The 18,914-nt window shown below is 40.0% G+C and overlaps 1 protein-coding gene across 1 annotated transcript in view; it reads left to right on the forward strand.

The window, feature by feature from the left end:
* mRpS9 (mitochondrial ribosomal protein S9) overlaps positions 1 to 18,914 on the forward strand; it is a 118,194-nt gene that overhangs the window by 99,078 nt on the left and 202 nt on the right. Inside the window, exon 7 of the mRNA XM_073971639.1 lies at positions 18,669 to 18,831. Within this exon, the coding sequence (XP_073827740.1) occupies positions 18,669 to 18,831 (163 nt within the window). The remainder of the gene's footprint in view (positions 1 to 18,668; positions 18,832 to 18,914) is intronic.

The raw sequence follows: 18,914 nt of genomic DNA on the forward strand, positions 1-18,914 counted from the left end.
ATTGATCTGTATATCCGTTTGTGATGCTCGCTTTGAGTTTTTTTGATTTGCCTCGATTTCTTTTATGGATTCCAAAAGTTGTTTTTGGACATCCAGCTCACTTTTAATTATTTCCAAGGATGTTGCCTCATTGCTTGTTAGTTTATTCGCCTTTCCTTCATCGCATATTGAAATGTCCATTTGGTTATTTTCATTAACATCTTCATTTGACCCAGTGTCTTCTTAAGCGGTATTTAAATATTCCTCACACATCCGATTCGTCTCATCACTGTCACCAAGACCAGTGGAGTTGACTACAATACCTTCTACGGAAGATTTCATTCCAATGAGATTATAAATAGTTTCTTCCGTTTCTTCTTCTTCTCCTTGTTTGAACCGCTTCCTGTTCCTTTTTGATAGCGGAGGTTCTGGGCAGCCTTTTGCCTTACATATTTCTTTTGATCGGCCCAAATCTGTTGTAAATAAGTAATTCGTTATTTTATGGTAAATAAAAATTGGGGGCACCATTGAGTTGAGTTCACATTCGTTTTTTTTCAAAAGCGAGTAAGAGCCTCTTTGCTCCCTTTAAAAAAAAAAACTACGTGCAATATTAGGATTATTTATTTATATTTATATTAATATTTGAAAATCCATACTTACATTTGTTAATCTCTCCTCAATTTCGTTGGTGATTTTTTTTTTTTTTTTTTTTTTTTTTTTTTTTTTTTTGAGTAAAAACACAAATTTTGTTTTTTCAAAACTTCGGTGGAGAATATCCACAAATAAGAAACAAGGGAACTGATGAGATCCAGTGGCGTGGATCGAAACTATAGTATTCCCTGCCTTACCCCTTGGCGAACAATGCCAAATCTTTTCCACTAATAAACTAGTTGTTTTAAAATATTAAAACAACAACAATGGGATTAAGTCAGACTATTTTGAAAAAAAAAAAACAAAATTGCAAACGCTATCCCAATAAAAAACGCCACAATGTTTCTAATGGAAAAACACAAACTTATTTATGATGCCTACTTTTTCTCTCATCTCCCTTTAACTACTCTTTCATACGGTTGCAAATAGAAGATAGCATACAGTAGGAAAGTAGAGAACCCGGACATATCCCCGGAGGACATGTGACTCAATGTTACCTTGATGAACGATCACCATGTTATATAAAGTATATTTATTATATATTAATGAGAGTAACGTGGGGAAGGGATATATACTCAGGTGCTTAGCTAGCAGCAAAAACTTCAGAGGCAGAATGTCACAGGACATTGACTGGCGATGGAGAATCCATGGAGACTTGAACAACTTGACTGTAAGGACAGTTATGCCAAAGAAGTTAAAGTACAAAGCACTTCAAAGGTCCTGTGATGTATATTGGCAATTTCGAGGGACGTGATGCGACTTGGTATTCTGAGAAGTAAACTCAGATACATGAGATAATTCGCGAAAGAACTTCCCTTCCTCCCAGACACTGTAGCCATACAAGCCAAAGCCTTTAAAGAATCTGCGGCGACGAGCAAAAAATTGGAGAAGGCGAGACCTATTGCCTCATGAAACGTGGTGGAGTTAAATTTGGTTTCAAAGCCGAACTCAACCCAATTATGAATGAAGCCTAAAAAAACTACACCTAAACCAAGCGGCTTTCGTTAAGGAGATCAATTGACAATGTGATCTGCTTGTAAGCCCGACACAAACCCGAAAGGGAGGGACAATATGCTCTAGAAAGTTCCACAGGCGGTCAATGTGATTGGGTCGACTAAAAATCTATCACATTCTAAGAACAAACAAGTAAAAAAGTATCAGTCGGCTTTGCCGACAGAGATATACCCTCAGCCTGTGTGGATTGAAATACTTTTTTTTCCCAAAAAAACATGTATTTCAAAATTTTGGGCGTATAAACCGACAAAAGTATGGATAGAATTAAAACTCAAGAATTTGCGGGGATATCGATAGATAGGGCTTTTTTTATCACACTAGCCTACGAAAAACATAATATCGCTGTAAACAGGGCCACTAAGAAAACCTTCGGTAAAATGTCCAAAGGATCCTCGAACCACACAAAAATGTTGAACACAAGGATTGAACAGATAGGGTCCAAATTTGAACATTAACTAAGTTTCGACAATATTTAGAGATCCAAAGTTTGGACCAAATCGGTTGCTACGTCTGTGAGAAATCGCGCGTACCATTTTAGCGAATATTTTACAAATTTTTTTGGGAGGTACCGGTAGGAGTGGAACTATAAGCACCACCTTCGAATTTCATCTAATATTCGAAGAAATATTACGACATCCAAAGTGTGGACCAACGCAGTATTCGGTTCGAGCTCTCCAGCCACAACATATGGTGCCATAGGGGTTTTTACAACTTTCGGGCTGTTTTCTCAAGAAGTATGGACTTGCCCCTGATAAAACTGTTATTGCCGTAATTAAGGCAGCGAATGCAAGGTGCTTCAACAAAAATCAAAGTTATTCGAGAGCAGGTCTTAAAGTGAATTTATCCAAATTTTGTGTGAGAGGTACCCCAAGAAGTGGACAAATATAGTTTATATTCGAACCTGATCTATATCTGGTAGATAAATTAGGATGAGTAAAGTATGGACCAAATCGATCACTCCCATTATGCGCACAATTTTTCTGGACATTTTTGAACTTTTGTGGGGGAGGTACCTGAAGGAGTGAACCGATATGGCTTATATTGCAACTTAAACTAAGTTTGCACAAAATATTACGATGGCCACATTTTGGACCGAATCGGCAAATCCGTTCGAGTGTTATCTTGCGCTCCAACCACTACACACGGTGTAATAGGGGTTTTTTTGTACCTTTCAGGCTATTTTCTCAGGAAGTATGGACTTGCCCCTGATGAAACTTATACCGTTGTATGAGGGGCAGTGAATATAAGTTGCTACAACAAAAATCAAAACGATTCGATAGAAGGTCCTAAACTGAACTTTTCCGAAATTTTGTGTGAGAGGTACCCGAATAGTGAGTGGACCGATTGAGTCCATATTGGAATCTCATTTAAGTCCGATAGAAATTTCACGATGGGCAAAGTGTGGACTAAATCGGTTACTTCCTTCAAGAGTTATCGTGCGCACAAATTTTCCGAACTTTTGTGGGGGAGGTACCGGAAGGAGTGGACCGATATAACCCATCTTCGAACTTAAACTAAGTTTGGACAAAATATTAGGAAAGCCAAATTTTGGACCGAATCAGTTGATCCGTTCGAGAGTTATCGTGCGCTCCAGACAGACAGGCGGACATTGCAAATCCAAATTGTCTGAAACGGATTTCGTCCAAACATACTTGGGGTCTAAAACCATTATTTCGATGAGGCACATTTTGCCCGTATGAAAGTGTATATACCCTCGTTAGCATAAATACTGAGGGTATAAAAAAAAGTTCCGCAGTAAAAAACACTGTGAAATGACTTCGCTCCTCCGAATGCCCACAGCCTTCGCCCAAGAAGATGTTTTCCCATCGAACTCCTGTCACTGTAGCTGTCGTTGACCAGAAGTGAGGTGAAGTGAGCTCCAAAGCGCATGGACAAGGACGCAAAAAAACCTTATGTCAGATCGGCCCCAAGAATGCCCGCTGGCGACCTTCAAGTGGCAATAATTGACAAAGCTGACCCCGATGGAAAAATCAGCGACAGTCACTGGTCGAAACCGTTTTTTCGGAATGTCACGTTTCTGTAATGGTAAATCAGGGTGAGGGTCGCACCTTCCTTCACACTAGGTCACACACTCTAATGTGAACTTCGACTATGGGCGCCAATGTCATAAACTGTCATAACTAGAGCAAATGTGTTCTTCTTTGACACAGCGGTGCCGAAGTTTTTCGGCAATTTACACACATATGACCCGAATGCATAGAAAGAGATAATGTTTTGATTTGTTTTTGTTTTGTAGCGTGCGTGCATAAAAACACACTAACACACAGTCATAAGTTGCCAATAGTTTGAATACCTTCACATTTTGGGCTGTTCTCTTTTTGGTCACGTCTGAACTAGAGTTGGGCAATCTCGTTCAATTGAACGATCCGGATCACTGTCCTCATTCAAAGACGAATGAGTAACATCATAAAAACCAACGTGTGATATTAAGTATATGCAGTTTGGTCAAAGAAATTAGCGGTGTCTATTGAACGAGATAGTGATCCGGATCGTTTAATTGAACGAGATTGCACAACTCTAGTCACAACAAGAAATATCTAGATTTACTTGTTCATTCTGTCAATGGCCTTGGTGAATTTTGAGAAGGAGCTTATGTTTTGATGTGGGTTTTCATTATTCCTCTTAAACTTTTCTAACGTACCTCGTTTAGATAAATTCTAGACGCAGTTAAATTTATTACGATTCGGCAAAGATCAAATTTTCTTTGGATGTTATACTTGAGTATTTAATGATGTAGTTTTTGAAGAAAAGAAAAAGTTGAGGAAAGCTCCCGCAGCAAAGTCTCCTACCGAATGTCTATAAATTTCTACAACTAAGTATGTATGGCTACTATCTGTTGGGAAATGATCAGAAATATTCCAAGATGTTTCTTTTAGAAAAAGTTACGTTTACTTTGGGTGACATTACAAGTTCTGAAAAATATTTTTCCTAACCAATTGGTTACTTTTGTCCATAAGGAAATCGAGGACATAAATCAGTTGATATTAATTAATGCCCATAACACTAAAAAGAATTATTATAATTTCCCCCTACTATTTTTCCCAACCAAAATAAGCTGTTAACTTCATAGTGGCAAAATGGTTTTGGACACATCAACAACAGCATCCACTTATGAATATATCTCCCTCATCTACCAAAGTCTATAATTAAATTTTTAGTTGTTAGCAAAAATGCTTAATCACGTCAAATTGTTTTAAACAACGCCATAAAGTGAGAAGAATGCTGTTTTGCCGACATTGCGTCTGTCTGTCTGTGTGAGAATTGTTCTACTGATCGGCTTTTGTATTTAAATTTTGTGCATTTCGAATTTGTGGGAAGTGCAAAAGTTGTTGAAATTTTTTCTGCTAATGTAAAATGAATAGATAATTGAACATCACAAACATTAACTTAGAATCAATAGGAAATTAATTACCAAAACAATTTTTTATGTAATTTAAATTGGAAATTCCAAAACGTAACAACAATTGTTGTAGTTGTCAGGTGAAGAGTAATCTTGAATGAAATATGCATGAATATTTCTGCATGGTAACTGAATTAAAACATAGAGGGTTGGAATGGATTTAGAACTTACTCGAAAGAAGATATACATAAAAAACAAGTAAGAAAGTATCAGTCAGTTGTGCTGAGATATACCCTCAGCCATTGACCAGAAAAACAAAACAGTTTGGAATTTTTTTTTGTTAAAGTTTTAAAGTTATCTTGCACAATAGCAATATGTGCCGACTGGGTTTGGAGCCTTTGGGCCATTACCTCAGAAAGTATTGATTTACTCCCGAAAAAAATTGTACGGCCGGTAGAACAACCTACTGAAAAAGGAATAAAAACGATGCGAGAGAAGCTCTTAAACTTCACTTTTTCCGAATTTTGTGTGGGAGATACCCGAAGGAGTGGACCTATATAGTCCATATTCTAACCTGATACATGACTGGATGAAATAATACGAAATGCAAAGTCTGTACCAATCAGAAACTCCCTGCAAAAATTATCTTTCGGGTTTATTACAGCTTTTAGGCTAATATCTCAAGAAGTGTGGACTTGCGCAAGAAAAAATGTGTACCGTCGTAAAGGCAGCCGCAAGGACAAACTACCGAAAAAATTTGAACCCGATCCGAGAACCCGATCCGAGAGTTGCTCTTAAAATTCACTTTATTCGAATTTTATGTGGGAGGTACCCGAAGGAGTGCACCGATATACTCCATATTCGAACCCGATCTATATCTGGAAGGAATAATACGACATTCAAAGTTTGGACCGAATCTATTGCTCCCTTCAAGAGTTATCGTTCACAGCATTTTACATAAAATTTTTTAACTTTTGTGGGGGGTGGACCGATATGGCCTATTTTCGAACTTAAACTAAGTTTGGACAAAATATTACGATACCCAAAATTTGGTTCGAATCCTTCTAGACTAAAGGCTGAGGGTATAATAATAAGAACATTAGGTTTAGGTGTCAAGTTAGGAACCTCTTCCTCGGGGCAATGAAAAGTATTACGTCGATTACCACGCCAGACAACATCAGATTTTTAAGTGATAAAAAGGATTGCAGTTCTCCGGGCGGATTTTTTAATTTCTTTAAAAACATGAAGGGATATTTTTGCTTTTGAATTTATTTTCATCATATTCGAGCCTCCAAACAATAAATCAACGAGTGATTTGGAGTAATCCGGTGATATTTCCCCCCATTGGACCCGTGGTACCGCTTTCGTGTACTATTGACATAAAATAGGCCTCTAGTTATGCTTTTGTCGAATTTTTTCGGTAAGTACTCTATGGATTTGTAGTCTACAGACTTCAATGGGTGATCCGATATACATAGGAGTCAAATATAGCAACATGTTATTCATAAATATAGTCGAATGCATTAGATTCTGCCCATATGTTACGAAAACCTTTGGTATTAGCTCCATTCCTCTGGACTAGGGTCTTTAATATCGTGTTAATAATGGTGGAAGATATTGTTCTCATATCCCGGAACCTATAAAAGCCATTTATCCGCACTCCGTTACTGAACATACAGGAGACTTCACATAAGTGAAGTCGGTCTGTACGAATCACCTTTCTGGAATCCTTGTCTGGCTTCAGTAGCGAGACCAGTCAGCCTATTTTCCAGACTTCGGGTGGCTAGCGGACAGGTTGAGAACTTTCGTAAGGTTCTAAACTCCTGGCTCATCCAGTTGTTTCAGCATTGCCATTTAGAAACCTTCAACAACTCTTCAGATTATATAGCCACTTGTTGCGCTTTGAGCTCACTGACCAGTCTATTAACTACTTGTGTTAGATCCTTAACTCTGGGGTCACTAGGATTGGCACGACGAACTCACCACGCTCATTTGCTAGTCCCACCGCCTCTACTGGGATATTTGGTCTCACTTCCTGCATTCGATCAGCAGAACATAACGTACGGCTCCACCTTTCACGTTATCCCGGAACATCCTTTCTGCTAATCGAACATCAGAAAGGTTGGGCGGATCTTTGAAGCTGTGATTAGTGCAATGAACGCAAACAAACGAAACGATTCCCGTACCACTCACACAAAGTCACAAACTTTTTATATTTTCTGAATCGTTTCGTTCTTAAAACAAAACGAAACCATAAACTTTTCAACAGAAGAAGAACAAAACTGTACGATTGCTGAAATATACTTCGGCTATGATGTTCCGTATTGTATCATTCACGAACGAAACAAAATGAATCGTTTGCAAACGTTTTTTGTGCGAAATAATCAATGACACATTCAGACACACACACATGTGATTGTTTAACAACTCACTACGGCAGAGGTGAGGTTTTAATCAACCAGCAAACGATTGTAATGCGTATATTACTGTTTCGTATTCTATGATTTGTTCTTCAGTTGAGTACTTTTCGCTTTTCGTTTTGTTCGCACTCACGAATGTAAACAAAACGAAACTAAACAGCGAGTTCGGTCAACTTGGGTTATGTTTAGTTTTATTCCTAAAGAAAATATGAAACGATTGCAAACGTTTCATAAAGTTTATTTCCGTACGCTGGGTTTGTGAAATCTCTGAAACTAGGCCAATTAGCTTTGCCATGATATATGAAAGTGTGGCGACCAGACGTAGTGGAATTGGGTCTGCTGATAGAGACGATTACAGGGAGATGGTCTTAGCCAGGAGAAACGACGGGTTCCTAGGTGAAGTCATTTGTCGAACAAAGTAACGCGATGGTTATGTCTTGAGTAGTCGTCGACATTAACCGTGTAAAACGTAGAGCTATCAAACTGCTCATACAGCGCCGTACTCCTCTGGTCATTAACTCGGACCGAATGCCACAACTCATGATGAGCATTCAAGTCCCCCAAGACCAGTGGGTTATGACCTTCCAAAAGCGTTATAATGTTGGGCCTAAAACCAGGAGTACAGCTATTAATCGGGACTTACTTAACGGGATGTATACATTTCATGTGCGGGTCATTAGAGCCAAGTTCAAGCGAGATATGTCTGTATTGGTGCAATAGGAGAGCTAGTGCCACCCCTGCGCTTCTGGCGCTCCTTCCTCAATACGTTGTAATCATCACAACGCTGTAAGCTGCAGGTGTTGTTGAGCTTGGTTTCTGCATCGCCGCGATCATGAGATTCTTCCAACTCATGAAATCCACTATTTCCTCGATCTCATCTCGGAGTCCATTGCAATTAAATTGCAAAAAGGATGCATTTTCAGGGATTGGAACAACCACGGCTGGTGTTATGTGCTGCGAGTGCGACTGCTGTGAGGAAGACGATACAAATACAAACATGTGAACAATGAGGTGGCCGGAACAGGGTATTGTGTGGTTACGGGTCAATCCGGCATCGAAGTACCTGCCGCCATGGGATTTTTGACTATTATGCCGATGTCATCTGCGTAGACCAGTAATATTATTTCTTTATTGTATATAGGGCTATTTGTATCATTGATTGTTAAGACATTTCCATCTCATATTACCTTTATCATGATGTTAAACAGGTCAGACGATAGACTGCCACCCTGTCGGAAACCTCGTTTGACCTCGTATAACGCGATAAAGGTATTTTAAGGTTCAATTATTGGTGGACAAACTCTCCAAGCCAATGATATGGGATTACCCTTTTTGTCACATACTTAGCTGGCCCATTACAGAACATTTGTTCCATAAGCCGAACTAAGAAATGATCTCCAATTCTCTCAGTTTGTTGCTTCGTTTTTTGGAATACCGCGTCTTCTCATCTCTTTTTTCACTTGTTCGAAGCCTTGGCCTGCCAGTCCTGCGTGTACCGCCATTTGGCGGTAGCCAACGCAATCGTTGCATCTCGACACGTTTATCTATACTGATGTCGTTTTATAGCAGATACAGCTCGTGTTTCATACGACGTCGATATTCACCTTCGAAGAATTCTTTTCTCAAACACTGCCTTATCTGCTTGGTATCAGTGTTTTTTAAAGCGTTGTTTTTGTTTGACGAGATGGGGCCCTGTTTTTAAACTGCTTATTTAAGCCAAAGTAGCATCTGTTGGCCAACAGGATTCTTCTCCATTGGTATGGTCCAATTATTTTATTGACCATTGGCTTTAGTCGTTCGCTTAATATCCCTGACACTATCTTGTAGGCAATAGGGAGAAGACCATGCCTCTATAGTTAGAGTATACAGTCTTGTCTCCTTTCTTGTGGACGGGACACTGGATACTCAGGTTCCAGATGTACGCGTTCTTCCTGCCTGATAGTGCTAACTAGCTGACGCATACACCTTATCAGCGTGCCGGCTCCGGTTTAGAACAGCTCGGCTGGAAAGCCATCGGCCCCTGTTGCGTTATTATTCTTTAGCCGGTTTATTGCTGACTTTACCTAATCTTGGCTGGGCGGTATACATTCAATACCATCTTCTGGGATTGGATCTGTGTTATCTTCGTCGTCTTCGCTACTATTGGACACTAACATGCTCTTTCCATATCCTGAGAACACTATCTGTATCAGTTACCAAATTACCTTGCTGTAGTGCGATTCTCTAACACATTTTTTGAGTTACCGACAAAAATCGGTAAAATTAAAATGCGTATAAATTCGGTATTTAACGATATTTTTGGGTAAGTTAGCGACCAAGAGAAAGTAGTCGTAAAGTTCTATCGATAGCAACAGTGTTGCCAACTTTTATTTGAACTTTTCATTCATAATTTTGCGTTTTAATTTTACCGACATTTGTCGTTAACTCAAAAAATGAGTTAGAGAATCGCACTACAGGTCTCTACAGGAGGATGTGCCTGTACCAAAGTCATCAGTTTTATGTTTTACTCTTTGGCAGAACTTTCGGACTTCATTCTGGCTCCTGTATATCTCGATTTTTTCACACTCTCGCTTTCCCACTTCTCTTTTTCCTGTGGAAAATACGTTTCTCCTCTCTCCTTTTCTCCCGATACCTTTTTCGTGCGCTACGCGTTGCTACTGATTGTAGAGTACCCGTATATGCCGGATTTTTTTTACGGTGGCAGCACGACAATCCTGTTCGTACCAAGGATTCCTCGGTGGAGGTCTCTGGTACCCATGTATGGATTTTGCGGCTGTTTTCATGGAATGGGCAATACTTTGTCATTGTGCTGATATGTTATCGGGATGAGCAGCGCTTTGATTAAACTATTGGTAGAGTTGAGTGGAATATACTGTGGCTATCTGTTGTGATTGCAGCTTACTGATGTCTTACTTTCGTGTCGTGTCTGCTCGTACTTTATTCGCTACGTTTAACGTACCTTTATTCGCTACAATACGTACCTTTGCTGCAACAAGTTAGTGGTCCGAGTCTATGTTTGCTCCTCGGAACGAACGTACATCCAACACGCTCGATGAATGTCTCCCATCTATCACACCGTGATCAATTTGATTCCTTGTTTTCTGATCCGGAGACAGCCAGGTGCCCTTATGAATGTCGAGATGCTTAAATCTGGTGCTGCTATCTGCAATTTTTTGTTTGCCGCATCAAAGTCTATCAGCCTCATTCCGTTGTCAGATGTTTCACTGTGGAGACTGAATTTCCCGACTGTTGGGTCAAAGATATTCTCTTTTCCAATTCTGACATTAGAATCGCCTAGAATAATTTTATACCACCTATAGTATTTTTTCGTAGCCGAAATTCTCAGGAAATTTCGCTAATATTTTCCTAAGGCGTCTTAAGTAAACGTGCTTCTCCCTGTTCATTAATAACAGAAATTTCTAATTGGGATGCAGTGCAAATATTGTTCCATATTTTAATATTGTTTATTTAAAATGAACAATATATTTTTTTTAATCACTTAATTAATCGAGCTAAATGACCTAAGGAGATTTTATTGAAAAAATTATATCTAGTGAAGTCGTACATATCAACCGCTATGACGATCGTTACGTTAACATCATCAGACATATTAGATGTTGTTAGATATCATTTTTACAATAGAGTCTCCTTAGGTCATATAGCTCGATTAATTAAATTAATTACAAATCTCACAAATAATGGTATTCGCCTTAAAAAGGAAAAAATATCTTGTTGTGAGGCATGTTCAACTGGTCATGTCAGTGGCGCTATTGAGATACTTGAGACATGGTGACATGGTTACAAGCTCATTAAGCAGTATTTTGAATGTGTCAGAAAAATATTCATCGAAAGGGCATTGGGACAATATGAGCTGATTGCAAATTTATGTTTATTTTACCTACAAATCTGCAACGAAGACTAGGATGTGGAGCAGGTAAAGAGGCATACAAAAACGTATAGGAATAAAAAACTCCGATAAAATTTTTAGTAAAAGGTGATATTTTTAAACACGCCATTCCAAAATGGGTAAAAAGAATTAATGAAGGGCATCAGCATCATACGCTGGGCCCAACACTATAAGTAACATAGAGCTGTAGAACTTAATGAACCAGAAACCCATAAAAAACATATTAAAGGTTTAAATGGCTACAGAAATGATTGGAATCGCCAAGGATCACAAAATCAAGGTCGACCAAGAAACACCGGGCGGCGACTATTGTTCGTTGGAATAACACAAAATAACTTTACATGGGAAGATGGGACAACGGATGGGACAACTAGTCGTATAAGATGGCGATGGATTTGTGGAAACTCTATCTCCCCAAAAGGGGTAATGTCTGATTTAGACTATTCATAAATCCACTGGATTTAATAAATCCAGAGCAAATCTTACGGCATTTAGATATACCTTTGGAGGATTTAAATGGCAGTCAGCTGATTTTAGTTTATGTATACATACACAGCAGCAAACACAAAAGTACATTGCATTATTTTGCCATCGTCACTATAGGCGTTTGGGGATCTCGTAAGAAATGTGGGAACTTAAAACAAATATTAAATAACTTTTTATTCAATTTCCTTCTTTTAATTTATCTTTTTATTGTTTGGACATGCCAAGTGCATTTGACATTTAGTAAAATGTATACAAACTGCACGTGAAATACTAGCAACTTTTGGTACTTTTCTAGCAAAATGTTGCAAAAAACAGAGTTGTATACGAGGATTTATACCGGATTAAAAACAAATCCACTCAATTCGAGCATTTATTTTTGTATGGTAAATCTGGAGGATTATTTCCGGATTTACCTAATCCGGATAATGCGCTATATTCGGCTAATGAACTTATACGTAAATGGTCTATAACATGAAAAATATGGAAACATGTTTCTTAGAATCTTTTTTAATCTACCTAGCTCGCGGAAAATGTTTTACTCAATTTTAATTTTTTTATCAACGTTTCAAATTTGCTTATCAACGTTTCAAATTCAAAATATTAGCAAACACATCAATTTTCTATGTTTAGTGATGGGAAATTGGTAAATACCCTTTAAAATGGATAAATTGGATACAAATAGGTAAATAGCCAGGTATTTGCCCAAAATGTGAGTTTAAACTACAGAAACTAAAATCGTCGGCTTTCCTTTTTCACTTGCATTATTGATCATTAAGCTCGATTCCAACGAGAAATTAATCTAAAAATTAATACTAAAAAATGATCTTCGCCAAAAAAGGCAAAATTTTCAAATAAATAAAATCAGCTGAGCCAGGCTGGGGATTGAAAAACACAAGGAAAAAAAGTGTTGTCACGGCGTGTTAGTGTTCAGAGCCAAACTCATAACTTTCACGCTAAGTGTTTGTCATGAAAACCATACAATGATTGATCAAATATTCAGTGTTGTAAAAAACAAATTGCTTGGGAAAGAGGAAAAGTTAAATGATAGCTAAGCCGTCCCACATCCGATATGTCTGAGGAGCCTTTACCAAAGTCGAAACATGTCATGTCATATAGTGGTGGGTGTGTGGGTTCGAATCGTCGGCAATTCCCTGTGAATTTTTTCACTTTCTCCCTTAAACTCACGGGGAACTTTCATTCATGATAACCCCCTATCTGTTACATCACACCTTGAGCTACTTTTGGATTATTATTATTATTATTTTTTTTTTTTTGAAAAATATTGCGCAATGTTCTGACAAATGGCCGCCTACGAAACACTGTTTTTACTAAAGCAGTTTGCGGTGCCCACTGTAGTTCGAAAACGAATAAACCGTAGCTAATTTTTGTCCGATCGAATTGACATTTTTCCAACATATTCTATTCTATCTCTACTTTAAAATGAGCCAATAAAACATTTTTCGATTTTGTTTTTCTGGTATTCTTTTTGATTTTCTGTCTGATAGATTTAGATTTCAAAATAATTTTTTACCAAAATAAACCACCAAAAACGAAATTTATCGGGGATTTACCTGGTACCTACCCATGTTTTGGGTAAATACCGGGTAGAATCCCATCTATACATACAAGGTGGCGCAAAAGTAAACTTCCAATGTTTTTGGCTGTAATTTAAAAAAAAAATGAAAAACTTTGATTCTTCTTGTGGATTATTTTTATTTGGTCTTTTAATTTTTTACATCAAGTCGAGAATATGATGTCAGATAAATGGCGGCCGCCACAGTTTATTGGCATTTGAGCCCTTTTTATGGCATTTTCCATCACTTTGGCCAAAACTTCCGGCGATAGGTCCTCACATTCTTCACGGATATTGTCTTTAAGAGCTGAAAGAATCTGAGGCTTGTTGACATAAACCCGAGACTTCAAAAAGCCCCACAAAAGGAAGTCAATCCCACGACAGCCGGTTCTATGTACCGGATTGACCCGAGGAACCATCTTCTCGGCCAGGGGCCGTCACCTCAGCAACTACTTGTTCGTGTTCGTCTTTATTTTAATTTTGGGAGCGGCATGTCCCGGAATACCTGCTCCGGATTCTTTTGGTCCGTGCCGGGATTGAGAGTAACCCCGGGCCATGGTTCTGCACCGTTTGTCAACGTCTCATCCACCATAGGTTGGTGTCAATGAGATGCAACGGGTGTCAAAGATGGGTTCAAGAACTGTTCAGGCCTCACCTACCTGAGGGAGTATTACGACAGGGGTTATGTTGCCTCGTGCTGCGCCAATATGAACCCCAGTGAGTCTATATCATCAACATCATCGGATTATGAAACTCCCCCGCAATCTCCCAGACAGCAGTATCAGCAGCAGCCATTACCACCGCGTATTGCTGTCCCAGTTCCTGAGGATATAACATTCTTGCAGTTTAACTGCGATGGTCTTCAAACCAAGATCTATGATATCGTGGACTTTATGAGTCGGAGAAATATTATGGTCGCGGCGATCCAGGAAACGAAGCTGAGCAACAACTGGAGTCTTCGGAGTTGTGATGGATACAACGTTCTTCGCCAGGATCGTACGAGAAGTAGAGGTGGAGGGCTTGAATTCCTACTGCACCAGTCTGTCCAGTACAGACCTATCTCGCCTTATCTAGGCTCTAGGGACCCATACTTGGAGTGTATGGGGGTAGCGGTAAGGTTTGGATCCGCCGAGATAGAACTGCTCAATGTGTATATCCCACCGGCCAATATCCGTGTCCCGCGTTATTTGCCTAACATCAGATCTCTGTTGTTGATAACCGGCTGGTCCTAGGGGATTTCAATGCACATCACGAGTTATGGCATTCAGCTCTAGGTAATGACCAGAGAGGTACAGATCTGGCTGAGCAAATAGATAGCTCCACATTCTGCACTGCGAACGAGGACGCACCCACCATGATTAGAGGAGACTGCCACAGTTCTCCTGACATATCCATCGTGTCACCCGGTCTGACGAATGACGTGACATGGCAACCCGTCATTTCCCTTGGGTCGGACCATCTCCCAATCCTCATCTCCATAAACAGACCACCAGACTTCAGAACCTCTGAACGCCGCACTTTCATTAACCATGGAAAAGCGGATTGGCAAGGTTTCAGAAAGTTCACTAATCAACGCTTCAGAGAACGCCCAGTCCCTCTGATGTTCGGATAGCAGAGAGGAAGTTCCGAGAAATCATCACTGCTGCAGCAGCTCGCTTTATCCCTGCTGGACGAATACCTGAAATAAGACCCAATTTCCCAGCAGAGGCGACGGGATTAGCTAATGAGCGTCCCAGAATCAGGGAACTGACAATGGAAGTCAATAGATTAGTCAGCGAACACAAGCGGAAAAAGGGGCTAGAACATCTGAAGTGCTGCACCATTGGAGCCGGCTGTAATAAATTGTGGACAACGTGGCTGTGACAGATCCGAAGAGGTGCGCTGGCAGTTTCTGCCGACAATTTATCGAGCACCCCGATAGCGACGGGGCGAAGAGAAGTGTTTTGCGTCGTTTGCAATCCCTTCCAGCCGAGGAAGAACCGCCACAATTTACGATGGATGATGTTGCAGATGTTATCCGAGGCGCAAAGTCATCCAAAGCGCTTGGACCTGACGGAATTTCTATGGTGATGTTAAAACAGGTGGATGACCCAGGAGTTGAGTATTTAAGTAAGGTCCTCAACTTATCGCTAGCCACCCTAATAGTTCCCGATGCCTGGAAAATGGGCAGGGTGGTCCCGCTGCTGAAACCTGGCAAATATGGCAGTAAAGTTGAGTCGTACAGGCTGATTTCACTTCTATCACCAGTAGCAAAGCCATTACTCCTCCCCAGCATCAGAACGTGTTATCCAGTTGCAGATCATCAACACGGGTTCCGGAAGCAGCACAGTACCACAACAGGACTGCACGCCATTTCCACATATATTGGACGAGGACTCAACCAGGACAAACCATGTCACAGAACAGTGATGGTAGCATTGGATCTGACCAAAGCGTTTGATACGGTCAGCCATGCTAGGCTGTTCGAGGATATCGAGAATACTACCCTCCGGCCTTGTCTGAAACGCTGGGTCATCAACTATTTGTGTGGTCGCCAGTCATACGTGGAATTCAGGGAGTTCCCCGTAGAGTGAAGCAGGGAGTTCCCCAAGGAGGGATGATATCTCCGAACCTGTTTAACCTCTACACACATGGCGTCAGGTCCCAACATCGGTAACGTTTGTGACAGGCTAAATGCCTATCTCATTGATCTTGTAGAGTTTCTCCACGCGAGGAATATGAAAATATCCACCACTAAGTCAACAGCCACACTGTTCACCACATGGACGGCGCAAATGAAGCTCCCACTGAATGTGCAGGTCGACGGTGCAACTATTCCGACCACAAACTATCCCAAAGTCCAAGGGGTCACATTCGATAGCATGTATAAGTCGTCCCAGCATACTACAGTTATCTGCGATAAGCTGAGAAACAGGAACAAGTAAAAAAGTATCAGTCGGCTTTGCCGACAGAGATATACCCTCAGCCTGTGTATATTGAAACAATTTTTTCCCAAAATACGTATGTATTTAGTGGGTTTTAAAAATTTTGGGCGTTTGAACCGACAAAAATGTTGATTAGGATTAAAGATCAAAAGTTTTGGGGAGGAGATACTGAAAGGAATGGATCGACATTGACCGTTATGGAAGTGAATCTCCAGCCACAACATATAGTGCCATAGGGGGATTTTACACTCTTCGGGCTGTTTGCTCAAGAAGTATGGACTTGCTCCTAAAAAAAAACTTTTCCCTTCGTAATTGAGGCAGCGAATGCAAGTTGCTTCAACAAAAATCAAAGTGATTCGATATTAGGTCTTAAAGTGAACTTATCCGAAATTTTGTGTGGGAGGTACCGGATGGAGTGGACAAATACAGTCCATATTTGAACCTGATCTATATCTGGTAGATATATTAGGATGTGTAAAGTATAGACCAATTCAAATTTTCCGAACATTTTTGAACTTTTGTGGGGGAGGTACCTGAAGGAGTGGACCGATATGGCTTATCTTCAAACTTAAACTATGTTTGGACAAAATATTACTAAGGCCATATTTTGGACCGAATCGGCAGATCCGTTCAAGGGTTATCTTGAGCTCCAACCACCTCACACGGTGTCATTTTTGGTTTTTTTTTTTCAATTTTCATGCTATTTTCTCAGGAAGTATGGAGATGGCCCTAAACTGAACTTTTCCGAAATTTTGTGTGGGAGGTACCCGAAGGAGTGGACCTATTGAAACCATATTGGAACCTCATATTACCCTGGTAGAAAGTTTACGCTGTACAAACTATGGACCAAATCGGTCACTCCCTTCAAGAGTTATCGTGAGCACAAACTTTCTGAACATTTTCGAACTTTTGTGGGGGAGGTACCGGAAGGAGTGGACCGATGTAGGTCATCTTCGAACTTAAACTAAGTTTGGGCAAAATATTACGAAAGCCAAAATTTGAACCGAATCGGTTCATCCGTTCGAGAGTTATCGTGCGCTCCAGCCAGCAGGACAGACAGACAGACGGACGGACATGGCTAGATCGACTCCAAATTGTCTGAAACACATTTCGTCCAAACATACTTGGGGTCTAAAACCATTATTTCGATGAGGCACATTTTCATCGTATCAAAGTGTATATACCCTCCATAGCCTAAAGGCTGAGGGTATAACAAGGTCCTCAAGTCCCTAGCCGGCAGCACATGGGGTGAGGATTATAGAGATCTAGAGAGAGGTTCAAAGATATAAAAGAGAACCTCTAGATCAACGTGCATACCAGGCAGTTTTAAGAGACATTCATACTGATGCGGTTGCAGAGGCTCTGGCAGCCTACAGTGTGAATATAGTCCTCGAAGATCATCCACCACCCGTGGCAGCGGAAGAACAGCAGCTGCCAAGACAAACGAGAGTCGTGTTGGCGCAACTTAGATCTGGTTGGTGCAGCCGCCTCAATTCTTACTGGGCCAGGATTGATGGCATGCGGAATATCTGCCCAGCATGTGGCACCGGTCCGCATACTACGCAGCACCTGTTTAACTGCCCAGCCAACCCGACTGACTTAACTCCTCTCTCTCTTTGGACTAATCCTATTCAGGTGGCGTCCTTTCTGAGCTTGGAGCTGGAGGCAGAGCCGAATCAATAAAATGAAGATCTACATGTACTTGTAGAAGCTGCTACAACAACAACAACAAACATAAGTCTGGAGCGGTGAAATCAGGCGATATTGCTGGCCAGTGCAAATCGCCAAAACGGGAGATTAGATAAATAGTCGCAAATATTCCGCGTTCTGGAGCAGTGTAGCGTAACATTGTTTACACAAATGTCAAAACATAAGTGACATTAGGGGCCAATGGCAAAATTTATAGCATTTTCTGATAGGAAGATTACTTTTGCGCCACCTTGTATGTTCAGTACTACACGCTGTGTTCCTCTACCGGTTTCTTACATTTTCACCTAAATTGTTTTTGTTTTGAATTTGATTGATTATGTCTCTCCACAAACAAGAAGATGCTGTTATTTAATTTAAAAAATAATTCCAAGAAATCTGACTTATATTTCACCAAGCAACAAATACAGAATTATGCTAATCAAACAAAAAAGTGCCCACGCAATTTCACAGCTTCTTTCCAAACAAAAATGACACACAAATTTCCATTTTTGGTTAAACAAAGTTCAACAACAATCCAGAAATAAATGGAACTTTGTGAATGGAAAAGGCCAATTATATTCTAGCAAAAAATATAAAAAACTATACATACCATTTTAAAATATTGACTTTCGTTTTTACTCTTTGCTTTGCTGTCTCATTACAGGTTCTGTTCCCTTTGATCTTTACCGATATGTTGGGTAAATGTGATATCGAAGCCAATGTTGAGGGTGGCGGCAGTTCGGGTCAAGCGGGTGCCATACGTTGGGGCATTGCTATGTGCTTGCGTAGCTTTGTTGATCAGGAAACGATTGAATCTATGCGTTTAGGTAAATTCACATTTTTTTCTTTTTTATTTATTGAGAACAAAAATTGATTGATTCTAATTGTAATTTTTGTATTTTTCTTTCTC

This window comes from Musca autumnalis, unplaced genomic scaffold (assembly GCF_047663935.1).
Source record: "Musca autumnalis isolate F117 unplaced genomic scaffold, ASM4766393v1 scaffold_1, whole genome shotgun sequence".
NCBI classification, from domain to species: domain Eukaryota; kingdom Metazoa; phylum Arthropoda; class Insecta; order Diptera; family Muscidae; genus Musca; species Musca autumnalis.